General features: G+C 39.8%; 1 protein-coding gene across 1 annotated transcript in view; it reads right to left on the minus strand.

Moving 5' to 3' along the window:
- LOC124544765 (CUE domain-containing protein 2) overlaps nt 1–21,710 on the minus strand; it is an 87,737-nt gene extending 66,027 nt beyond the window's left edge. Inside the window, exons 1-4 of the mRNA XM_047123441.1 lie at nt 21,593–21,710; nt 21,385–21,513; nt 19,061–19,266; nt 11,993–12,189 (exon numbers count right to left, since the gene is read on the minus strand). Of these exons, the coding sequence (XP_046979397.1) occupies nt 11,993–12,189; nt 19,061–19,266; nt 21,385–21,476 (495 nt within the window). The 5' untranslated portion in view covers nt 21,477–21,513; nt 21,593–21,710. The remainder of the gene's footprint in view (nt 1–11,992; nt 12,190–19,060; nt 19,267–21,384; nt 21,514–21,592) is intronic.
- Between the last annotated feature and the right edge of the window lie 2,397 nt (nt 21,711–24,107).

Consider the following 24,107-nt stretch of genomic DNA (forward strand, 5'->3'; position numbering starts at 1 on the left):
CATGTTGCCCAGATAGAAATTACTCTTGTGTTCTTTAAGCCAGACGTTATTACTTCTTTCCGTAGTTTCTATGTACATTTGACTGCATGTGCAAGGAACTTTTTATACTCCTGGTGCAGCAGCTGGTGAGTGCAGCTACTTAGCAGCATTCAAATGTTACCATACCTTTCTTGCTGGTTTAAACGCTGTGTCAATACTGTGTTCCTCTTAGCACTTTACTGATACAATTTGTAGCTTTTTTATGAACAGGAAAAAACTTCCTCTAACTTCTTCAGTGGAAGTTTCAGATATTTTCCCTATTTAGTTTTTGCCAGCTTCACCGATTCTTGTGAAAGTAATTATTACGTGATAAAGTTCTTCCTTCAAGTACTGTGGCCCACAAATTCTTTTCGTCTGGCCTACCTAAAATTTAATCACTACTCTTTTACACGTGTGATGGTAACTGGGATGTTAGGAAAGGTATCCATCCATGTGAATGGGCTTTATGCAAACTGTGTGCTCTAAAGTCCCATCAGGTAATACTATGTACCTGTGCAGCTAAAAACGAAATTTGGATTGTTTCCCTTTTTGCATATGAACTTTATATTAGAATTAATATCATTCACAAAATTAAGAAATTCTGAGTTTTTTCCTCCATGTGACAATAAGACAAAAGTATCATCACTACACCAAAACCAACAGGAGTGTTTTTGTGAAATTTAGAACTTTCTCAGGAGACAGACTGTTACATGAAATTTCAGGTGAACTGTATGAGGTCCAACTTGCTGCCACAATATTTCAGTGCAATCTTGTTGGTGCATAAGTAGTAATCCTGGTTGTCACCGCACAAGCATTGCTTGAACTTAAGTCTTCAGCTGCAAGTCAGCACGATACTCCGAGCATCCTCCCTAGCGAAAGCTCATCTTATTGATATCATATTAATTTTCTTCACAGGGTAAAATTGCACAACACCAGCGTAGTGACAAGTCTGCACAAAACCACTGCACATTTTTTCGCTCCCTTGACATTTGAAAAGTATTCCATATACCGGTAAAGTATTATATATAAATTTTAATTATTTCTGCAGTAGTAAGTATCTAATGTTAAATTACAAAATGGTTATTTTATGTTTTCCTTGTTGCAAAGATCGAGTATGTGCTGACAGTTTTCCTTCATTTGGTACGCATCAAGTCTTCGCCAGGTCAACAGCCATCTACTGCAACAGCCCAAGGCTATACAAAATCTAATGCAGTGTTATTAGTAAATACATGAATATCTACGAATCACTGAATATCACTGTTATAATTAGTTACATTATGCCCACAATATAGTTTTTAAATACAAGGCACTATGATGTAATCTGTGTCATTTAATAACCCACACTGACATCATTTTGAAGATAAAAAAGCAATAATTGAGTTCACATTCTTATTATTCTTACATGAAGAAATTTATTTTGTGATGTCTTATGAAAGTTTCATCTATATACTGAATGAAGTATTTATATTGCGAGCAGTACAAAAAAGGGACCAAAACAGTGATATCCTTTTTTTAAAATGAGTTTAGAGGGAAGATTTATACAAAAATATGTACCCATTTTCAAGATATACTTTGTACATTTGGCTTCATTTAACAGATAAAATAAGTAATTACAAAATACTGTCTTTAGTAGTAAACATGAAAATGATCATTCAATAATTGTGATATTCAATTATAAAGTGTAAAATGAACCACCCTGATACCATGTATACTATCAATTCTTGCATAGGTTAAAATTATCTCAGCTATTTAATTAAAAGAATTCATATGATTTTGTATACAATCTATTACATTTCAGGCTAAAATGTATAAAAAATAGAAATTAATGTGTGACAATCGATATTTACCGACAGTTAAAATTACTCTTCTTTTAAAAATATTTGTATATAAAAACAAAGATGAGGTGACTTACCGAACAAAAGCACTGGCAGGTCGATAGACACACAAACAAACACAAACATACACACAAAATTCAAGCTTTCGCAACAAACTGTTGCCTCATCAGGAAAGAGGGAAGGAGAGGGGAAGACGAAAGGAAGTGGGTTTTAAGGGAGAGGGTAAGGAGTCATTCCAATCCCGGGAGCGGAAAGACTTACCTTAGGGGAAAAAAAGGACAGGTATACACTCGCACACACGCACATATCCATCCACACATACAGACACAAGCAGACATATTTAAAGACTTTTAAATATGTCTGCTTGTGTCTGTATGTGTGGATGGATATGTGCGTGTGTGCGAGTGTATACCTGTCCTTTTTTCCCCCTAAGGTAAGTCTTTCCGCTCCCGGGATTGGAATGACTCCTTACTCTCTCCCTTAAAACCCACTTCCTTTCGTCTTCCCCTCTCCTTCCCTCTTTCCTGATGAGGCAACAGTTTGTTGCGAAAGCTTGAATTTTGTGTGTATGTTTGTGTTTGTTTGTGTGTCTATCGACCTGCCAGCGCTTTTGTTCGGTAAGTCACCTCATCTTTGTTTTATATATAATTTTTCCCACGTGGAATGTTTCCTTCCATTATATTTAAAAATATTTGAAATTATAAAATTTCCGGTATACTTAAAATTCTTATCATTAATTGTACAATCTAATGACTAAATTTATTTCTGGATTTATTTATAAAATAATTCTACTGTCGAGAAAGTTTGTAAACTCTTTTGCTTTTATAAACTCTCTGAGTACTGTGAATACTGCAGAAGGTAAGGAGTGGTGGGCAAGCATCTGACGGAAGTAGATGTTTCCTAAGTTTGTCGCCAACAATGTCAATATGTAGTTTTTTTCTTTTTTTTAATGTGGAAAATGTAAAAATGGTGTGATGTTGTAAGATGTGAAAAAGGATAAAAGTCAAGAACAATACAGGCAAATCTTCATCAGTTATTTAGTCAACAAGAACCTAAAAAAAAAACCACAACAACGAAATTTCAGCTGCAAGAATGGACCCCTACACAAGACTGAGCCATTGACAACAATAACGAGATAATAAAGATAAGTAAAAAGTTATTCTTTTGTATATCTTACGCCTCTCGGAGCTTTCAAAATTTGTGCAAGGAATGAGAATTTTAATGGTGATGTGTGGGAGGGTAAGATTACAAGTGGAATATAGCGAACAAACCACGTCCTTTTATTCTGGTGGTCATGAGCTGCTGCACATTGCTACATTGACTGTGACATTTTCACAGTGTTGCCCAACAGTTGGCAGTACTTGCACGTGGTGGAAAAGTTGAAAATTCACAATGTGTACCTCAGGTTTCCATGGGGAAAAAAATACTTCTGTTGCAACTAAGACAGTAAAATTGGATGTAAACAATTATAACCAGAGGTCTGAAAGGGTTAAAAAAGATGTGGAGGTCTACAGGCACATGCAAAGAGGAGTGGGTAAGTCACTCAATAACCAAAGAGAGCTTAGAGATAAGCAATTCATTAGGTTGAGTACTAGATACAATTTTTATCCATAACTTACTGATCTTGATAACAATCTCCCCACCCCTCCTCAGTTTCAAATTTTTGACATTATTTGCATAGTTTTATCAGCTTCTCCTTCTCCTATGCCTTTTACTTTGAACTTCCTGTTCACCTCCCCCCCCCCCCCCCCTCCCTCCCCCAATCACACTCCTGTATATGTACAGTTGTTATGTTGGCACTGCACGTAGGATAGAGGTAGTCAGTCCTATGCTTCCAGCCACTATTCCTTACAGAGTTAAGAAGACAGATCAGTATTGTTCTTTTCTTTCGGTGTTTTGAGCATGTGTGAGTGAAATGGTTTCAAGTCAAAAGAAAGTGGATGTTTCGATGGTCAACAAGTTGGAAGCACTCAACAGAACAGGCAAAGGAGAATTGCTGAGAAATATCGCTCCAGGAGATATTGTAGGGACATCAACTGTGTTGTGCTGGAAGAAGAACCAAAAAGAAATTTCAGATTTCTGCTTAAAAATAAACTTACAGGCTACTTATGAAAATAAACATGAGTAGAATACAGTGTCTGTACAGTTCAAGTGCCAAAAGAGTGTTTCTTTTTAGTGCCAAAAGGAAAGGTTTGAATATTGTAGCACATATTAGAGTTTTCATGTTTAGTAGAATATGTTCGGATTATCTAGATTTTTGGTAATCTGGATTACACCCGGCCCCACCTAGACACAATAAGTGATGTTCTTGTGTATTGGGTTAAAGTGTCTCAACAGGATAACATCTGCAGCATGACATGGATGAATGAATAAGCATTTTGCCATCCCCTAATACTGAAGCCCTTCAATCCAAATTCTCATAAATGCACAGTACATATGAGAGTTGTTACCATGGCTGTGGATGGTTGATTAACTGTGACACAGCAAGCACGGTGCACTGCTGCCGAGAGCCCAAGCTACATATCAACACAGTTGGGACAAACATGAAAGGGAAATTGTGGCCAAAGATTGTCAACAGATAGTTGCTGGCTAATACTTAGGGACACTACACCACTATTTCCTCTGGTTGCTGGATATCTTCCAAATAAAAATTTCCAGTTTTCATGTATAATGCTATTATTATGACACTTGCTTGATTAAATAATTCATAGTGACATCAATTTTTTATAACAACAAACTGTACACAAAATGTGAAAGTAAACATGCCTATCTACATTTGCTATTTTGCTTTTCATGTTTTATTACAGTAGGGATTGTTTAATTCTTTGTTTTATTATGCAATTTCATAAATTTTATATTTTATGCTATTTTCATTCTTTAAATATTTTTAGAGTGATTTTTTAAGATTTTGGGGGGGGGGGGGGGGGGGGGGAGAGGACACACTTATCACAGCTGGCCACAGTTTGCATCTATTTATCTGTTTAAAGACTCACTGACCTTTACTTTTGGTATCTGACACACCTATTTTGGAAGCAAGAGCAAAGAATGTGTGCAAGAGGTAAGTGATTACTAATATATTTTAAGGTTGCACTCTAAACCATAGTTTTCCTACCACAGAGAGAAAACATTCTGTAAGTGTTTCTCATATTACTTTAATTGTGTATTGGGCTATTTTGATCACAGGAAAATCTGAGGATGGTACTGTGTACCAAAACTAGTAGACAGTGGGCAGAATAAACAAATTGCGACTGTAGACTGAAGCAAATATTTTTTTCCCCTGAAAATTTCAGTGTCAAATGGTGAGAAACGCTTGTGGGAGGAAAAGAGCACAGTTGTTAATTCAGAAAGTGGAGTTCTTTCTTTTCCTGTGGGCCACCAAAGATGTAGCTTTCAAGAATGCTGTTATAAAGCACAACACACTAGAAAGTATTGCAGCAGATTTTGAGACAACATCTGCCAAAATATGAAAAATCCATAAACTGCTGACAAGAAATTAATAAATTATTTCCTGAAAACTTATATACGCATACTTCTGCATCCATTTCTTAACTTTTTATTTTTGTCAAGGTTTTTCTTTAATAAAAACTATAAGATAACAACAACAGCCACAGCTCCGAGTTTCAAGCACAACATTTTCTACTACCACTTGCTCCTTACAACACGATTGTAGCAAGTTCCAGAGATTAATAAGAAATTTATAAAAGTAAACTTGCTGTCCTTATGCAAATACGTTAGCAAGTACAGTCCTCGCAGGATACTGTGGCCAATGTGCAGTGGCCAATGTGCAGTGGCCAATGTGCAGTGGCCAATGTGCAGTGGCCAATGTGCAGTGGCCAATGTGCAGTGGCCAATGTGCAGTGGCCAATGTGCAGTGGCCAATGTGCAGTGGCCAATGTGCAGTGGCCAATGTGCAGTGGCCAATGTGCAGTGGCCAATGTGCAGTGGCCAATGTGCAGTGGCCAATTTTCATCCAAAGTGCTGGGTGAGTTCATTCGTTTGTTCAGAAGGGCAGGCTGACAATGTCTGAAGTCTTTTGGGCAGTCGGTTATGACAGAATCGAGGCGCACACCCTGCAATCTTTCTCAATTAATTTTACAGAAACTATTCAGTAAAAAATCATTTTTGCTTTACTTATAGCTTTATACATCAAGTTCATGATGGCATACCCATCATTTTGTTAATGGCCATAGTTGTTATGATATTTACGTGGAAGTAAGACACTGCACAAAATTTGAATAAAGTTTGCAATAAAAAATGAAGGGCACTACGATTTTACATTTGGTGCATATTACATAATATGTTGCAGCATATGAAATTTAGGTAACATATTGAATCTTTAGACTTGGGTGGCAGTCTCAATCTGTCACCAATCTCGAGAAAATTGACCTGATGTAGCACAAATGCAAAAGCGAGAGGCAGGGGAGACCATTTGTGATTTATCAGTTAAAATTCTGTGTCTACTGGTGCGAACAGTTTCACCATGTACATGTTTTACCACAATGGCAGGGAGTCAATAAATGATAGGCTTCCTCAATCTTAGCTCACCTTTTACTGAGACAAGGAGTTCTCTATCTTGGCTTGCAGGCAAAATACACTTTAGATATCATATCTTTTCAAAAGCTGTCCTACCTTTTAAGATACTCTGCAGCACGTGGTACGAAAAACACTGAGCTACATGCACAACCCCATATGTATCGCTCACATAGGGATTGTGATGACAAAATTAGCATAATTACAGATGCACACAGGCATTCAAACAATGATTCTTCCTGCGTTCCATACATGAATGGAACAGGAAGAAACCCTAATAACTGGTACAATGGGACATACCCTCTGCCATGCACTTCACTGTGGTTTGCTGAGAATGGATGTAGATGCAGGTATATCTTCTACTGGTTCTGCTGAAGGTCCAAGCTCGAAGGTTCAACAGTTCTGTTTGTCTGTGTAGCCATTCATCTTGAATATGAGCTTAAGGTGTTCCAGGTCTTGTGGCAAGCACTTTGCCAATGTTTGCAAGACCCCTGTGCATTGGTATAGAGAATGACAGCTAAAATGTAGATACTAATCCACGTGCATCAACTTTCGATAAACAGTATATCCCGAAGTCCTATCGTTGTTCTTGTGGGCAGTGAGTCTGGCAGTAAAAGGACAAAGGTTTTTCAGCACATCATATTATAACTAACTCTTCTTCAGAAGTGAAAGCATCTTCCACTTTATTCATTCAGTAGGACCATTCTGCAACTTCAATATGTCATGCTGTTAAGTAAATAATCCATTTCGCCCACATAATCATCCTGTGAAAGAAGAACCATTGTGTTGCCTTTGTCTGCTGGTATGATAAATGAAACTGGATCTTCTCTAATGAACCGGATTGTTGCCATTCTGGCAGTGGAGATATTACTTGATGAGCCCGGAGCCTGATGTAACAGAAGGGAAACCTTTTGCCCGATATCTTCTGCTTGGTCCTCAGGAAAGCTGGATAGTACATGCTCCACTGAGAAAATAAATTCTTGGCTGGGAAGACTCCACAGTATAGGAGTAAAATTTACACTTTTCTCCAAAACTGACAGCATGGCATTGTCTATGTCTTTACTCGTGAGGCTAATTATGGTCTACCAGACAGAAGGCCTCTGCCTGTTATCCGACTCCTCCACCTATAAACCTTGCCAGAGTGACCCCATACCCGAAGTACAAAACAACCTCCAATCCATGCTTAAAGCATTAGGCCCTTCCCAGTATATTTCCCCTGAGTCCATTTCCCTCCACACCCCTACGACACCCCGCACTCCCACCTTCTACATGCCCCAAAATCTACAAAACACAACAATCCTGGATGACCTATTATGGATAGTTATTGTGCCCCCATTCAAAGAATTTTGGTCCTCACTGATCAATATCTCCAACCAATTTCCCATAATCTAGCCTCCCATATCATAGGCACCAACAAGTACCTTCACCAACCCTCCACCATCTCCACCCCACTAAGTTACACTACATGAAACTTTAAGATATTCAAATGTATTAACAGCCATCAACATTTTTCTTATTCACACTTTAGCCACATAGTTTTTATTTCAAAAATCATGTACAGTCACAGCCTCTGCAGTGTTGTTCTCTGATCGTCGCGTAGCGAAACACGGTCGTGGAACACGGTTAAAAAGTGCCAAGAAATAAGCTGTTCCGAATGTTTTTTATAAATTTACAGAGATAATTGGCTTTGTAGTTTTCCCAGGGTTCTATATAATGCAGCGGATAAACAAACCCACACTGAACGCGTAGCACAGTCAGTAGCGTAATGGAATGCGAACCAAATGTGGTTATTCGTGCGTTGGCTAAAATCTCCCCATTATCATTTTTTTCTTCTCATTCAATTTGAAATACCTACATCTCATAAGTATAAAACTCATCATTTTTTTATGAATAATGCACGTCTTTTTGTTTCTAATTACACATTGGACGTGAAATTCCTTTGTTTCCATTTCAAATACAAATTCTTAATTATCAATGTTTTATGAAAGACTGTTCACAAAAGTTGTTTAAATTAAGAAAAAACAACAATTTAATTTTTCAAGGCACAAATGGAAAACCAAATCCTCTTTATTTGGACTATGTCCATCATTTATGCCACAGAGGTAAATATGTATCATAGAAACGTGACAAGCAACCATTTTCACAGCATTGAGCACACTATCACACAAATGAGGAATTTTTACATTTGCTACCCAACAGAGCTGATCTGGAGCCAAGCTGTGGGATTTGGCCCGAGAAGTAATAAGGCTGTTGAACTGTCAGATGTACTGGAACTAAAGCACGCAACTTTTTCACATGTCACTGCCGAACGCTAGTGGGATATAGAATGGCTCGTCATAAAAGACGAAGAGAAAATACTGCGCCTGGTCGGCTTCGTGGATTCTGGTGTTGATAGGCTCGTTATCAACATAGCAGGTGCCACTTCCAGAACTGCAATGTATTTCCCGAATTTGGATAAGGAAGGAGCTAAGAGATTAACAGGCAACTGACTAAGTAATACCTACAGTGGCTTCAATATTTAACTATACAGCGAAATCCTACAACTCTCTTATGTTACTCACAGCTTATGCAGAAAAATTATCCTGTGGTTAAGTCAGGAATTTACATCATTCTTGTTTTTAATTACAATAGTACGTTAGCTAAAAACGATAGCATGTTGCAGTTTTTGTCTAGTCATCTAAGGAGCATATTGTGGGAATTTGCAGTGTATTACTTCATTCTGCATGAAAATTAAACGACATTCAAAGCTGTATTGCTCCTCTGCTCACCTCTTTTTATGCATGAACTGCAGCTGGACACATCACTGCAGGTTAGCTGTACCAGCTGACTGGCCAGGGCTGTCCAAGGTAAATGCACCGGTAAAGCTGTTGCCCCATATTAACGCTAAGTCAATGGGCGCATAACGCACAGCACAAAATGTACCCTTATGTCGTACTCAACAGTCGCACATGAAACAGAAATCTAAAGAGGTTCCAGCAAATGCGGAAGAATACATAGTGCAATGTTTACATCAGATTTATTCTTATGATGAACGGATTATAAATACCATTACATTGACCTTCTCAGGCAGGTTATCCTCTCAAATGCCAGGATGAAAGTGCCAGTGTCTACATGATGGCCCTTGGGGCCTCTCTGGAAATGCCGGACAAAATGAACGCCATGTTGTTCCAGATTAGCCCCAGGTTCGTCATCAGTCTGGAGGAGAAGATTCCTATGGAAAATTACAACTGTGTCACATTGAGAGACTTCTGAGGAGTGATATTCACTGTGGCCTCTCCTAAATAGCCGCAGGCACAGAGGGAGGCCGAATGGCTGGTGGAAGTTGTCCTCATAAGAAGGGAGCCAGATCTCATCTTGCTTACGGACTCAACTTCATCAAACTTGTCCTCAATGTGTTCCACAAAGAAAAAGGCTCTGGTGGTGGCAAAAGCCTTGTGGCTGGGGAAGAGCAATCAGAGTGTTTAACCATTTCATGTGCCAAATGTCTGCCCTGGTACCACCCACTCCAAACAGGGACTCACCTTGCTGTACCACCCAGCCATAGCAACGGCCACCTGGCAGGACAGTCATTGCCAGTAGTTTCGATGCCCCGATAAGATGGGCAACCACTCATAGGCTTGAGGTGTTCACAGTGCAGGTACCAGCAGTGCAATCCCCATGGTGTCAGGGGGTGCAGCCAGATGGGTACATAATAGCCCCACTACCTGGACTTGCTACGGAGTTGGTAACCTAGGGAGGAGACAAAAAGGCTGTGGTGGGGAAGGAGGGGAAGGAAGAAAAGGAAGAGGGAGAGAGGAGAAGTAGGGGAGAGGAATCCATGCCAAAGATGCTAGGGAGGGAGCTGTTCCCCATCTGGCTCATACCAGAGATTTCAAATTTAGAGGTGGAGGTCAAATCCATGAGGAGGACCAAAAACTAAAAGCCAAAAAGAGGAGCAGAATCAAACAAAGTGAAAGGAATAAAGAAAAACAGGAACGGGAAGATAAAGCAGCCTGGAAAAGAATAAAGGCTGAAATAGCTCAGGGACCCATGCATGTCACACATGTACCCAGGAAATAGCTGTGGGCCCCATGGGGGGCATTTTGGCCCAAGATGCTGGAGTTGGTGGTCATGTGTGCATGAGGTGCGCTTGATAGTGTGCTCGAATGGTTTTTTGTGTGTGTGTGTGTGTGTGTGTGTGTTTGTTTTGTACTGATGGAAGGATGTGGGCAAAAGCTTTATGTAGTGTCTTTTAATTGTGAATGTCTGCAACTTAACATGTCTTCTCTATGGCAAGTAGTAATCTTGTCTTTTTTACATTGTTAATCTTCCTAATTAAAGGCTGGCTTTTACACACAAACAAAAATATTCTTGTTGGGTCTGCAGTCAGATCGTGCAGTCATCGGAACACAATACTCCCAAAATTGATCTGGCCATCATCTTCAGGTGCAAGTGCTGTATGCTATTCTCACCAGAACTGATTCAGACCAAAAACAACAATATGCTTACGATGTGGCCACACAAAATAGAATCATATTAATTGTCTTCATTCCAGCATAAAGTTCAAAATGGAGGTAAAAAGGGGTGGAAAACTTCCATTACTAAATGTATTTGTCTACAGGAAGGACAACTGGACTTTTGAACACAGTATTTAGCATAAGCCTACACATGCAGATTGGTATTTAAACACACTGAGGAGTTATTCACTGTACCAATGCACAGAGCTCCTGCAGACAATGGCAAAGAGTGCTTACACTTTCTCAGATGCACAAAGCTTGAAACAAGAGCTGGAATGCCTTAAGCTCATGTTCGAGCAGAAAGGCTACACAGACAAACAGACTCATTTTGCCTTCAAGTTTGGACCTTTGTTGGAAACAGTCAATGACGCATGTAGATCAGTGGCTTTCCTACCATATGGTGGAGCACATATTTTCAAATGTAGGATGGATTTTTAGAAGATATAATACCTAAAGTGTATATTATACACCTAGTTGAGAAAACTCCCTTGCCATTTTGGTAAAAACATCTATGGACAAACTATTCGCCTCAATAGACACACAATGTTATAAAAAACTAAAAGTAAACTCCTCCCGAACAGGCCCATAGATACCGACCATTAGCCATGCCATTCTCAACAGAAAAAACACAAATGATTTCCTGTGTCTCACTTTATAGAATGTGTCTGAAAAGAATACATTGAAATTATACTGGTGGACAACATTATAAATATAGACAAGAGTTACCCATTAAGTTAGATTTGGAACACTGTTCTATCTGATATTGCTTATGCCGGCAGAATATACCGACAGTCATACTCGATAGAGATTCATCTTTTCTGCCAGCTTTCACACTGGTGGCAATGTAACTTCGCTAGTGCTACAGGGCAGGAGACACGATTTCTGGCACATGCACTGTTAACCTTCTGTGGCGTATAAAAGGGCTGTCATCTACAGTATGGATCAGTTCCGATGAGATTAGCATAGGCCTATAGTCTTCTCACCTCAAGATGGCTGCCACATGGAATGTGGAAATACTGTATTGAGATAACTGCATGATCCAGCTGCATACCTGACAGGAACTCAACCCCCCACAGTCACATGAATTACATGGAAGGATAATATGTAGATTACCTCCTGTCCCAAATAATAGTCCCCACTGCTGTCTGAGCTTCCATCGCTGTTTTCAGAGAGCTGGTGTACACGTTTTGTGGTGTCACCACTGCCACCACCACTACTCTCACTGTCACCATGGTTACGAGTAGGTACAAGTGTCTGCAGAGTTAGCACAGGTATATCCTTTGCAAAGGAATCGCCGCTGTTGCACTCATCTGTGGACAAAAGAGTCACTAGCACAGGTATATCCTTTTTAAAGGAATCACTGTTGTTGCACTCATCTGTGGGCAAAAATGTCACTAAATATTACACACTTACACACAAGTGGTGCTATTTTTTACTCTTACAATGTAATGTCCCAATTAAATACGTAAACAGTTTTATGAAATTTTAAACTTATTTCATTCTAATTTACTTTTTTCCTATAAATGTGCTGTGCAGTCACTTTCATAACTTTGCTGAAGTTTACTGGACAATGTGGAGTGAGCCATCCAAAAACCTACCAAATCATACTCATAAGCTCAAAGCCAAACCTAGCAAGAAAATACTCAAAGTGCTTCATGACATACAACACTCACCCATATCTGTCCTGTCAATCTGTTGTTTACTACAATAATGAATTACACAATGCATAAAATAAATTTTTTTCTTCTATTCCAAAGATTGGTTGTTGGCCCATTTCCCAGTTTGTTTGAAATGTAATTCAAGTGTCATCCTTTTGATGTCAGGTCACATTTTTACTTGGCAGTATATAATCTCTTCTGTCACTCTTGTTTTTACATCTAGCTGTCTTATATGTTCACTCTGCACTCTTTCTCTTAGTGTTGGTCCAAGAAGTGATGTCACAAACCTCATCTCAGCTGCTTCAATTCTTTGTTCATCTCCTTATCTTACGATCCAGTTTGCCACTATCATAAATGACAATTTATTCACCACATTCTTAGTGTTATCTTTTCCTCTATAGTTGTACCAAGATATTTGCTTGTATAACCATTTATAGCATTATATCTCTGTATATTCTGAACCATGTCTGGATTAGTTTTGTATATTGATATTTCTGTCTTGAGATGTTTAAATGAATTTACCTATGTTTCTCCTCCATTGCCATTACTTTTGTTTTAGTTACACATACAACCATTTGATAAGTTCGTAAAACATTTTTCAATTTAAACACAATGGTGAGAACCATGTATGCCCTGGACAATGCACTACTCCATTAGAAGTACAGCAGATGGAAGAGGGTGAAAGTCAAGTTCCCAGTGCATTACCTGGGGCTTTTCAGCTCAGGGAGAAAATCCAGACAGAAAAAAATCATGCAGATATAATGCAACATACCACTTTCGGAAGAATGTTTTCCACAACGTGTAGTACCTAACCGATGAATGATGATCGCAACAGTTTAAGAGTTTTATTAGTTAAGCAATGTTGGATCATACACTGTTTGGAAGTTTTTGTTATTGTTTGTGGCTGTACGCTGGTATGGACATACGCACTGCATCTTGGAGGTGGACTGGTGATGGCAGTTTTACTATACATTGTGGTACTTGCTGGTTTAGCAGTTATTTCATGCTGCTGCATTCCAGCCTGATGAACTGGAGTGTGCTGTCTAGGAAATAGCACCATGACAATGAAGAGGACATCACAGGAAACAACAAAGAATCTCTTCAGCTATCAAATATATTCGTTCAGTTGTGATATCTGAAATTGTAGACCTGATATCAAGAGTTTATTGTAGTGTTTCTGGTAAACAAACATTAATAAGGAAAGTTATTGTAACTGATGTCAACAATAGATATCACATTAGTTAAAGCGATGTCATACTCCTTTACAAAATTGCATGTAACGTTAAGTAAAATGCTTCCAGTGAGTACTGCACAATATCCAACAACCAAATTTCAATTAAATTCAAATGAAATACAGCCTATAAGATTCAAATGTATACCAATGTACGTAGAAACATGAGTAGCCTATGAGAGAGAGAAATGGTTTCCGCAAAAAAAATATTTCAAAATAAAAGAAGAGAGAGTACCATGATTTAAAATAGCCACCAAGTGATCTAAACCAAACCACTGCCATATGGAATCAAGATTACAGTTGACTTAACTCTGTATCAATAAGAACAGTCACAGAAAAACGTTGTAAATAGATTTCCAAAGTGCGTTCAATAAGTAATCCAACACTTTTTTTCTGGAAGCAGGTTGGTTTTAATCAGGATTCCAATACATCATATTATTCCCCACTCTTTTGGTTACAAAAACCTATTTTTCAACATAATCTCCATTCCACGCGACAGCCTTACTGGGAGGGCCTCAACACCACTCTACAGACTGACATTGGAGCCAACATCTTACTGCATCACTAACATCCCCATAATGCTTCCTGCAGAAAGCACCCTTCATTGGGCCACACAGATGGAAGCTGGAGCATTGAAATTGGGCTGTAGAGTAGATGAGGAAGAACAGTCCAATGAAGTTTTGTGAGCTCCTCTTCGGTGCACAGACTTGTGTGAGATAATGTGTTGTCATGAAGAAGGAGAAGTTCATTTGTATTTTTGTGAGGAACATGCTGAATTCATTTCTTCATTGTTGTGGAAAGCAGAACAATTCACTTGAGAGTTGATCATTGCATCAAGAGGGAGGACATTAAACAGAATAATCCCTTCAGAGACTGAGAAGACCATCACCATAACGCTACTGGCTGAGGGTGTCTTTCAACATTTTCTTTAGAGGAAAGATGGTGTGGTGCCACTCCATGGATTGCAGTTTTGTTTTGTTTCTAGTTTGAAGTGATGAACCCATCATATATGATGATGTCCAATGTCTGACAAAAAAAAAATTTGCCTTTTAACACACAAGAAATTCCACATACACTCCTGGAAATTGAAATAAGAACACCGTGAATTCATTGTCCCAGGAAGGGGAAACTTTATTGACACATTCCTGGGGTCAGATACATCACATGATCACACTGACAGAACCACAGGCACATAGACACAGGCAACAGAGCATGCACAATGTCGGCACTAGTACAGTGTATATCCACCTTTCGCAGCAATGCAGGCTGCTATTCTCCCATGGAGATGATCGTAGAGATGCTGGATGTAGTCCTGTGGAACGGCTTGCCATGCCATTTCCACCTGGCGCCTCAGTTGGACCAGCGTTCGTGCTGGACGTGCAGACCGCGTGAGACGACGCTTCATCCAGTCCCAAACATGCTCAATGGGGGACAGATCCGGAGATCTTGCTGGCCAGGGTAGTTGACTTACACCTTCTAGAGCACGTTGGGTGGCACGGGATACATGCGGACGTGCATTGTCCTGTTGGAACAGCAAGTTCCCTTGCCGGTCTAGGAATGGTAGAACGATGGGTTCGATGACGGTTTGGATGTACCGTGCACTATTCAGTGTCCCCTCGACGATCACCAGTGGTGTACGGCCAGTGTAGGAGATCGCTCCCCACACCATGATGCCGGGTGTTGGCCCTGTGTGCCTCGGTCGTATGCAGTCCTGATTGTGGCGCTCACCTGCACGGCGCCAAACACGCATACGACCATCATTGGCACCAAGGCAGAAGCGACTCTCATCGCTGAAGACGACACGTCTCCATTCGTCCCTCCATTCACGCCTGTCGCGACACCACTGGAGGCGGGCTGCACGATGTTGGGGCGTGAGCGGAAGACGGCCTAACGGTGTGCAGGACCGTAGCCCAGCTTCATGGAGACGGTTGCGAATGGTCCTCGCCGATACACCAGAAGCAACAGTGTCCCTAATTTGTTGGGAAGTGGCGGTGTGGTCCCCTACGGCACTGCGTAGGATCCTACGGTCTTGGCGTGCATCCGTGCGTCGCTGCGGTCCGGTCCCAGGTCGACGGGCACGTGCACCTTCCGCCGACCACTGGCGACAACATCGATGTACTGTGGAGACCTCACGCCCCACGTGTTGAGCAATTCGGTGGTACGTCCACCCGGCCTCTCGCATGCCCACTATACGCCCACGCTCAAAGTCCGTCAACTGCACATACGGTTCACGTCCACGCTGTCGCGGCATGCTACCAGTGTTAAAGACTGCGATGGAGCTCCGTATGCCACGGCAAACTGGCTGACACTGACGGCAGCGGTGCACAAATGCTGCGCAGCTAGCGCCATTCGACGGCCAACATCGCGGTTCCTGGTGTGTCCGCTGTGCCGTGCGTGTGATCATTGCTTGTACAGCCCTCTCGCAGTGTCCGGAGCAAGTATGGTGGGTCTGACACACCGGTGTCAATGTGTTCTTTTTTCCATTTCCAGGAGTGTAGATGGTCCGTCATTGCTTTTTATGGTCTAAAAGGTGTAGCACTAGAGAGGCTGCTGATCTATAAGCCAGGTTTCTGCAGTCGATGTAGGAAGTCTTAGAAGGATGAAGAAGTCACATTGAGTATGAAGTTTTACCTGGTACTTCTATTTAAGTTGGTGTATATGAGGTAACCGAGTTAGCTCAGCATCAAAACCTTGTCCTAGAAAGCAGTACGTCTCTAATCCATTAAGAAACTCGTTATGATCTAGATTTGGGTAAACTAACTATGGCGCGTATTTTAGAAGTATTTTGAGTGCACGGATGGTTGGCATAGATGAGGCTTTTCTTATGGTGCCCTGTAATACTGAAGTTTCAAGAAGTGTGGTAGATGCAAATCATCAACATACAGTACGGACACTGTTAGACTGCAGACCTCACAGCCTCTTGTTTGGAAAATGGTTACACTCTAAATGGAGCAGAGGATTTAAGACTGTCAGAAGCATCTTTTTTAACTCAGACAGACAACTGAGATACAATTTTTGAATAAAAACTGGGAGAGAATCTTGAAAGACCTATCAGTGTAGAACAGCAAGAATGATGCCACTATGTGTATCACAGGCTCTTCACAGGTAGAAAAAATGGCTACCAGGTGTTGGCCATTATGATACCAGATTCCTAAGACACAAGTAGACCTGCCTTGTCAGAAATCCATAACATAATTTGGACATCAGTCCATCTTTGAAGTCCAGATCAGCTCACCATTCATTTGAGCCACTTGAACCATTTGCAAAAAGTGCTTGTAAGAGAATTGAGGTGATAGCTGTCCACTTGATGGTTCTTTCCCAGTTTTAAAATAGGGAAAACAATGCTGTTATTTCATTGTGCAGGCATCAGGGAGAGGAGAGTGGGGGAAGGGGGGGGTAGAGGAGGGAAGGGTACTCATCCTCTTGCCAAAAGTGGTTAAGAACTGCAAGAATACAACATTTGTATTCTAAGAGTAAATGACAAAACATCTACTTATATATGCAATCAGGGCCTGGTTCATTCTTGAGGCACAGTGCCAAGGCTTTGAGGTGCTCAGAGTTGAGAATCAAGGACAGATAATCTCCTCTCATCTTCTCTGGATATGGAAGGCAGGATGGTAATTGTCAGATTTTGGGGCTTGGTCAAAGTGTGTTGCTAGTTACTCAGCAAATATAATGGGGTCAGATTATATGGCACCGTACTGATAGATGCTCAGGATACTAGAGGATAATTGGTGCCTATAAATACTGTGTATGTTACTTGAGAGGAGGAAATGAATCCAAATAGTGATTACAAATTTTCCCAACACTCCTCCTTTAGACAGGGCAGCTGAGCCTTGAGAGTGATAAATGTATTCTTGATACATGTTGTTTATGTTGCTCGAGCCCATACCAGTGTTTTTTATAATTATTTTGTTGTTCCACTATGGAACAGGTTTCTGGCTCTGAGCAAAACTGCACATCAGTAAAAATTGTAGAGGGAGACTAAGGCTTGAATACAGTAAGCAAGTTCAAGTGGATGCAGGTTGTAGAAGCTTGTACAGGACAGATTAGCATGGAGAGCTGCATCAAATAAGTGTTTGGAATGAAGACCACAACATAGAGCCTTGACAGAACGACTGTTTAAAAACCTTTAACTACTCCAATTTTGCCTTTGTGGGTCCTAAGGAATAAGTAGGAGATTGTAGTATATCCCACACTAGTTTACCTGTGTATGAGCTTATATGATCATTCCCTTCAGTACACCCACAAAGTGTTACAACCTGGTATTTGTATGAGCTGACTGATACCAGTTGGGACTCAATGATATTGTAGTCACTAGATACTATATTTTTGTATTATATAAAATGCACGATTTTACATTTATGAGCATCTGAAGTAGGTTGCCAGTTTTTGCATCACTTTGAAATCCTACAAAGATCTGACTGCATTACTATGCAGCTTTTCTCAGAACAGTGCTTTGTCAGAGACAAAAGTATCATCTGCAAATGATTGGAGTTGCTACCAGGTCACTACCATGCAATATGAGTGCCAAGGATCCCAAAACATTTCCCAGGGTAATGCTTGAATTTATGTCTACATCTGTTGATAACTCTCCATCCAAAATAACATGCTGCATCCTCCCTACCAGTACATCCTCCACCTAGTCACAAATTTCTTTTGATACCTCACATGATCCACACTTTCCTTAATAAGTATTGTGATACTTGGTCAAATGCTTTTCAGAAGTCAAGAAATACTGAATATACCTCCTCACAGGTGACTACTTTCTTCATAAAATTACAAAAGGAGAAGAGGCTATCACTCATTCTTAGATGATTGAACAAATGTGACCCCTACTACTTCAAATAACAAATATCTTTTCCAGTCTCACATTGGCTAAGATGCACTGAGCTTGCAACTGATGGTGGCAGCTACCACATCAATCTAACAAGCATGGGAGCTGGTGTGAATGTATCTAGTATTTCTGTTTATTTCCTTCCCAATGTGCATTGTCATAATATATCTATCAAACACTAAATATAATAGATCTACAAATGGTTGGCTGGGCCATTTCCAAGTTCACCTCCTTATCCTTATCCAGGGGGTGTCCAAAACAAACAAAATCTTTTAGTATAAAACAACCAACTCTTTCTGACAAAACAAAATTGGAGGTTATAACAATTAACAACAGTACATCAAAATATGCACATACTTGATGCTATATATATCACACAATTTCATACACTTTTTCAAAATTCATAAGGGGAGCATACCCTACATCTAATACATGCATAAATCGGTGTCAATTACCCTTTCTCTTCTTTTGGCTTAATGTTGCCTCCAACTCGAACATCCACTGACAGACATCTGTGTGATGTATTGTGGAAAATTCGGGGAAATACGCTGCCATCATCTCACAAAAACCTTCAACATCAAAAGCTTCTTCCACACTTGCTTCTGTGCCGAGGTCTTCAAGTATGCTTACTACATATCTCAAAACAATCTCATCAATAGAACTGCGGTAAAAAAAACAAACTCATTATTAACAAGTACTTTATAAAGGATTGTTTTGCACGTAAAATTTATCTTACCTCCTATACAGTAAATTATCTTCTAAAGGAACAGCACAATTGGATATACATAGCTTTGCTTACAATGGATCATTTTCTGTTCACTACGGAAATGATACTGGAGATGAGGACTATAGATAATGTCAACATAGTGCATCACCTTCATGAGACCGACAGACTTTCTATTAGTACGCTACACTCAAAACACTTAACAGAAATTTCAGGCAGCAAAAGAATGTACATGACTGGGGGAAAAAAAAATTCTCTTCCCAGACAATGCCCCATTACTTCAGAAAGCGTATCACAGTCTTTAACAAAATATTTTGTGCAAAATCTAATCCATTTATATGCCTTAGATGAGAAGATATTTCACTGATCAAGCACTAGTAATGCTGCTACACGGATGATATTAAATGTGGTTCTGAGGAAATTCCTTTACAGTGAAAGGTAATATATGAAATACAGGAAGACACATTGCCAAAACAGAATACTGCCAGATGAGGTCCAAAAATGAAAATAATGCGTAATAAATGAATTCTTGTTTTAATTCTAGCAAACAAATATAAAGACTACACTGGTAACAACAACTTATACCTTCAGGTGTAAGTTTCAAACAACAAAAAATATGAAGGCTAATTACTTTCGTTACAAATGTATTTTAGGGTGATTATTACTGTTGTTATGGCATTGACTTCACTGAATGAATCATTCAGCACGCAAATTGTAAGAGCTGCATCAGAATCTGGTTCCGGTTCCTGCAACAGGTATTTCCTGTCATTAAAATATAATGTGTTTCACAGTGGCTCAGATGGTACATGATTCAGTTCTCTGTGTATGTGATAATCTCCATACATGGAATGGGACCTACAATGGGCCTTTTCAATCACCCTTGCAATCGCATGCTCAAATGATACCCTCACGAGATAAAAATTTCTATTACTAGACGACACCCTTTTTTTTGTAAACTTCTAAAAAAAATCAGAGAGTATGATACTGACTACCTTGAAAAAGAACTTTTGAGGTAGGCTATATTCTAGAAAACAAGCTATATCCAATAAGGGTTTCTCATTTACTACTGAAAACTACACCCTGTTCTATGATTGTGTTTAAATGCAAGAACAAAGAGCATTGCATAGGGTTATAGTAGCATGCTGTTGGCAACAGATCAGGAAAAAAAACTGAGTGGCTTACAAAATGCAACAAATTTGCACTACAGGAAGGTATGGTAGAAAACCTGATTCCAATAGATTTGGTTCACTGAATTCACTGCTGTATTTCCTACTAATGATTTTGGAGTTATGCTGATGCTAACTACTTCAACTTCTCTTTTATATACAATACTCAACACAATAAATAAAACAGAGAAATGGAGTCAGATAGTACTCATACCATCTATCTTGAGGCAGATTACGGCATAGTCAGTCAATATAGATCAATATAGATCCTTGTACTAGATTTCACCACCTTCCTGCAGTTACATTGTGATACACAGCTGATATGCTCTTTCTGCTCCTTTAATGTGATATTTATGATCATTCTGAGTAGGCCTAAACACTCCTTTGTACCTTAACAAATTTCTTCTCAAACACTACTTTTCTCAAAACGTTCTAACTCTTTTGTGATAACAAAATTAAATGTGTATAACAAAATGGGCTATTTGGTGCGCCTATATTTCGGCACTACACTAACTACAGCCTCTCTTACCTTACCTTACCTAGTACACTGAAACATCAAACGCGACTACTGACCGAAAACAGATTAGCACTCATACTTAGTTACCAATGTTAATCATAAAAAAGAGAGTCTGCATCATTCGAAAGACTGGAATCTATGTAATTTTTATGGAAAATTAAGCCTAGTAACAAATGAAAATATGAATCCACACAGCTTACAACAATAATAATGGTAGGATAAGTTTTTCGATTCAAGCTACGAAACGAATATATGAGATGAAAACTTCCTCCTTGTTTTTATGTCTTTCTCAGACCGCTTATCCAGCAGCGATAAATAATTTTTCCGCAGCAAAATCGCTAACGCTATTTAACATTATTGCATTATGAATACCTTAACTGAGCACTTGGTATGTGCTTCCTCAGGAACTTAAAAAGGGATTCTTTAACAAGATCTTCTTGCTCTGCAATCGTCGGACGATTCATGCTATCTGTAGGAATTCAGTGCCTGGGGTCGCTGTACCTAAAATTGTTTACACCCGTAAGGTTATACCAGAAACAATAGATCTTTCAACGCAATCGCTCACAGTATCCAAACACACCTTCCCTCCACAAGCTCCTCAAATATATGTACAAATTCAACAATAAAAAGCTTCCGGCGTCTCCTTATTTAACACAAGCGAACTGACTTACAACGGGGGTAAACAACAACTCGCTGACAATGACAGACGACAGTTGCTACATCTGTGAGGAAGAACTGGCACTAGACTCAAAGTAGCAATCAATCAATACATTCATATTATTGAAATAAACTTCTTGTTATACATGGAATTCGTGCGAACTCGTGAAACGAACTTTCGTTCAGTTATGGGAATATACTTATGCAAATACAGTTTCTTGCTTATGTTATTGCTAGGGTCAACGTCCACGAAAAAAGCTCCGAACAAGACGAAAACAATTATCAGCGATTAACCAGAAAGACCTACAAAGCAATATTGGAAGACACTATATTCACTACAAAATAAGATAGTGAAAGTGTGTATTACACAAAGATAATTCTTTATAAAAACGCAATGACTGCGAAATAAATGCAAAAATAGGCTAATATTGTAACATTTTAGTCGTATAATTTTCCAGTCGACATTTCCTAGAATAACAAACAAGTATGCTCCGGACCGGAACTCATACCCAACCCCATCCCTTCGTGGGGAATAGTCACTCCGCAGAGCTAGCCTTAATTAACGGAGAAATGATGAACAAGAAGCACGTTGAAGTGAATATAGGTTGTAGTGGTTATTCAGATATGATCACACAGGATAGACTAGCGTGGAGATCTGCATTGTAAAAGTCCTCGGACTGAAGACGACAACAAAAACAAGTTTCAGAATAGCGCACATCCAGTTGTGTAGTGAAATGTTGTCTACCGCTAAAAACGGTAGCACGTAACCATATTAACATCAGAATGTATAATGCGAATGTAAAATCACTTGTTCCACATCATTACATTCATAACTGATTGAGCCAGTGAGACAATCTTCGCCTGCTGGGCAGCTAGCAGTGTCCTGCCCACTGTCAGGGAGAAGCAAGTGCAAAAGGGATTGGTGGTGTTGTAGCGCAATTTGGAAAAAAAAAAATGCCTTTCGTCTGGGATCCGCAGTAATACCTGGATCACTCCGACGACTGACAGAAAAGGTATTAAAAATCAGCCTTGTCCACGAAGTTTTGACAGAAGTTACAGCCTGCAGCATTGTTCCCAGAACTTAATGAGACGCTCTGGTTCTATGCCAGGTGGAATGCTTGAACCAGAGACTTAGGAGGTTCTGTTACAAGCTAGGTTGTGACTTCCTAGATTTGCGCCATAGAGTTGGGAATCGTAGAGCAGTAGTTCAGAGGCGCAATGCATATCAAAGGTGCCCAGAGGGATACCTATGAGTGGCATGCTAAGCGATTTCTTAACTTAGAAGACTCTCCATCCAATCTAGATAATGTTGGCTGCCAGAGACAACAGAGTACTAGTGTAAAATCCAAAAATATGGACCCAGGGATGGAACAATAAAAATACTAGTGACCAGCTGCTAAAGCACTCGCAACAAATTCTCTGAATTTGAAAAAATCAAATCAGAGGGCTCATATGATATTAAGTGCAGAAAGTTGACAAATACCTGAAACTGACTGCGGGGGAAGAATCTAACTATGCATCAAAAGATAAGGTAATGGGAAATGGAGGTGTATTTGTTGCAGTAGACAAGAAACTAAAGAAGCTGCATGTAAGATTGTTTGGACAAGATTCGGTATCAAGGACGAGCAAGAACTTATAAATGAGTCCTTCTGAAGACAACCAGACTCACAACCAGACTCAACACCAGATATAACCAAAAACTTTAAGAAAACCTCAGATAACTATTATGTATGTTACCCATGGGAAAAATATTGAAGAACCAACGAGAGGGTAACGTTCTACAAGTCGGAGCATGGAATGTCAGAAGATTGAATGTTTTAGGGAAGTAATAAAATCTGAAGAGAGAAATGCTACTGCTCAGTCGAGAAATAATGGGGTCAGTGAAGTGAAATGGAGCGAAGACAAGGATTTCTGGTCAGTTGAGCAATATGAACAGCAGCAGAAACTACACTCCTGCTCATCAATTAACGGTAATTGCAGAATGTGGTGCCACACAATGTGGCGCTACACAAAATTGGTGCTAATAGCATAGGCACATAGGGAACACACACGACACAGATCTGTAAGTCCACAGTATTGGCGATAAGTTGAGAAAACCGTCCCGAAACACATGTGCTACAAAACGCCACTGTTTCCTGCGCATGTACCCCGACATCAATATGGGATATGATCACCATGCACACGTACACAGGCCGCACAATGGATTGGCATACTCTGGATAAGGTGGTCGAGCAGTTTCTGGGGTATAGCCTCCCATTCTTGCACCAGTGCCTGTCGGAGCTCCTGAAGTGTTGTAGGTTTTTTTTTTTTCTTTTTTTTTTTTTTTTTTTTTTTTGTGGTTTTAGGGCGCACAACTTCAATGGTCATTAGCGCCCTGACTACGTTAAGAATGCACCGCGAGGCACAAGTTTAAAACAACTATAAGGGAAAACACGATA

Source organism: Schistocerca americana, chromosome 8, assembly GCF_021461395.2.
Source record: "Schistocerca americana isolate TAMUIC-IGC-003095 chromosome 8, iqSchAmer2.1, whole genome shotgun sequence".
Taxonomy (NCBI): domain Eukaryota; kingdom Metazoa; phylum Arthropoda; class Insecta; order Orthoptera; family Acrididae; genus Schistocerca; species Schistocerca americana.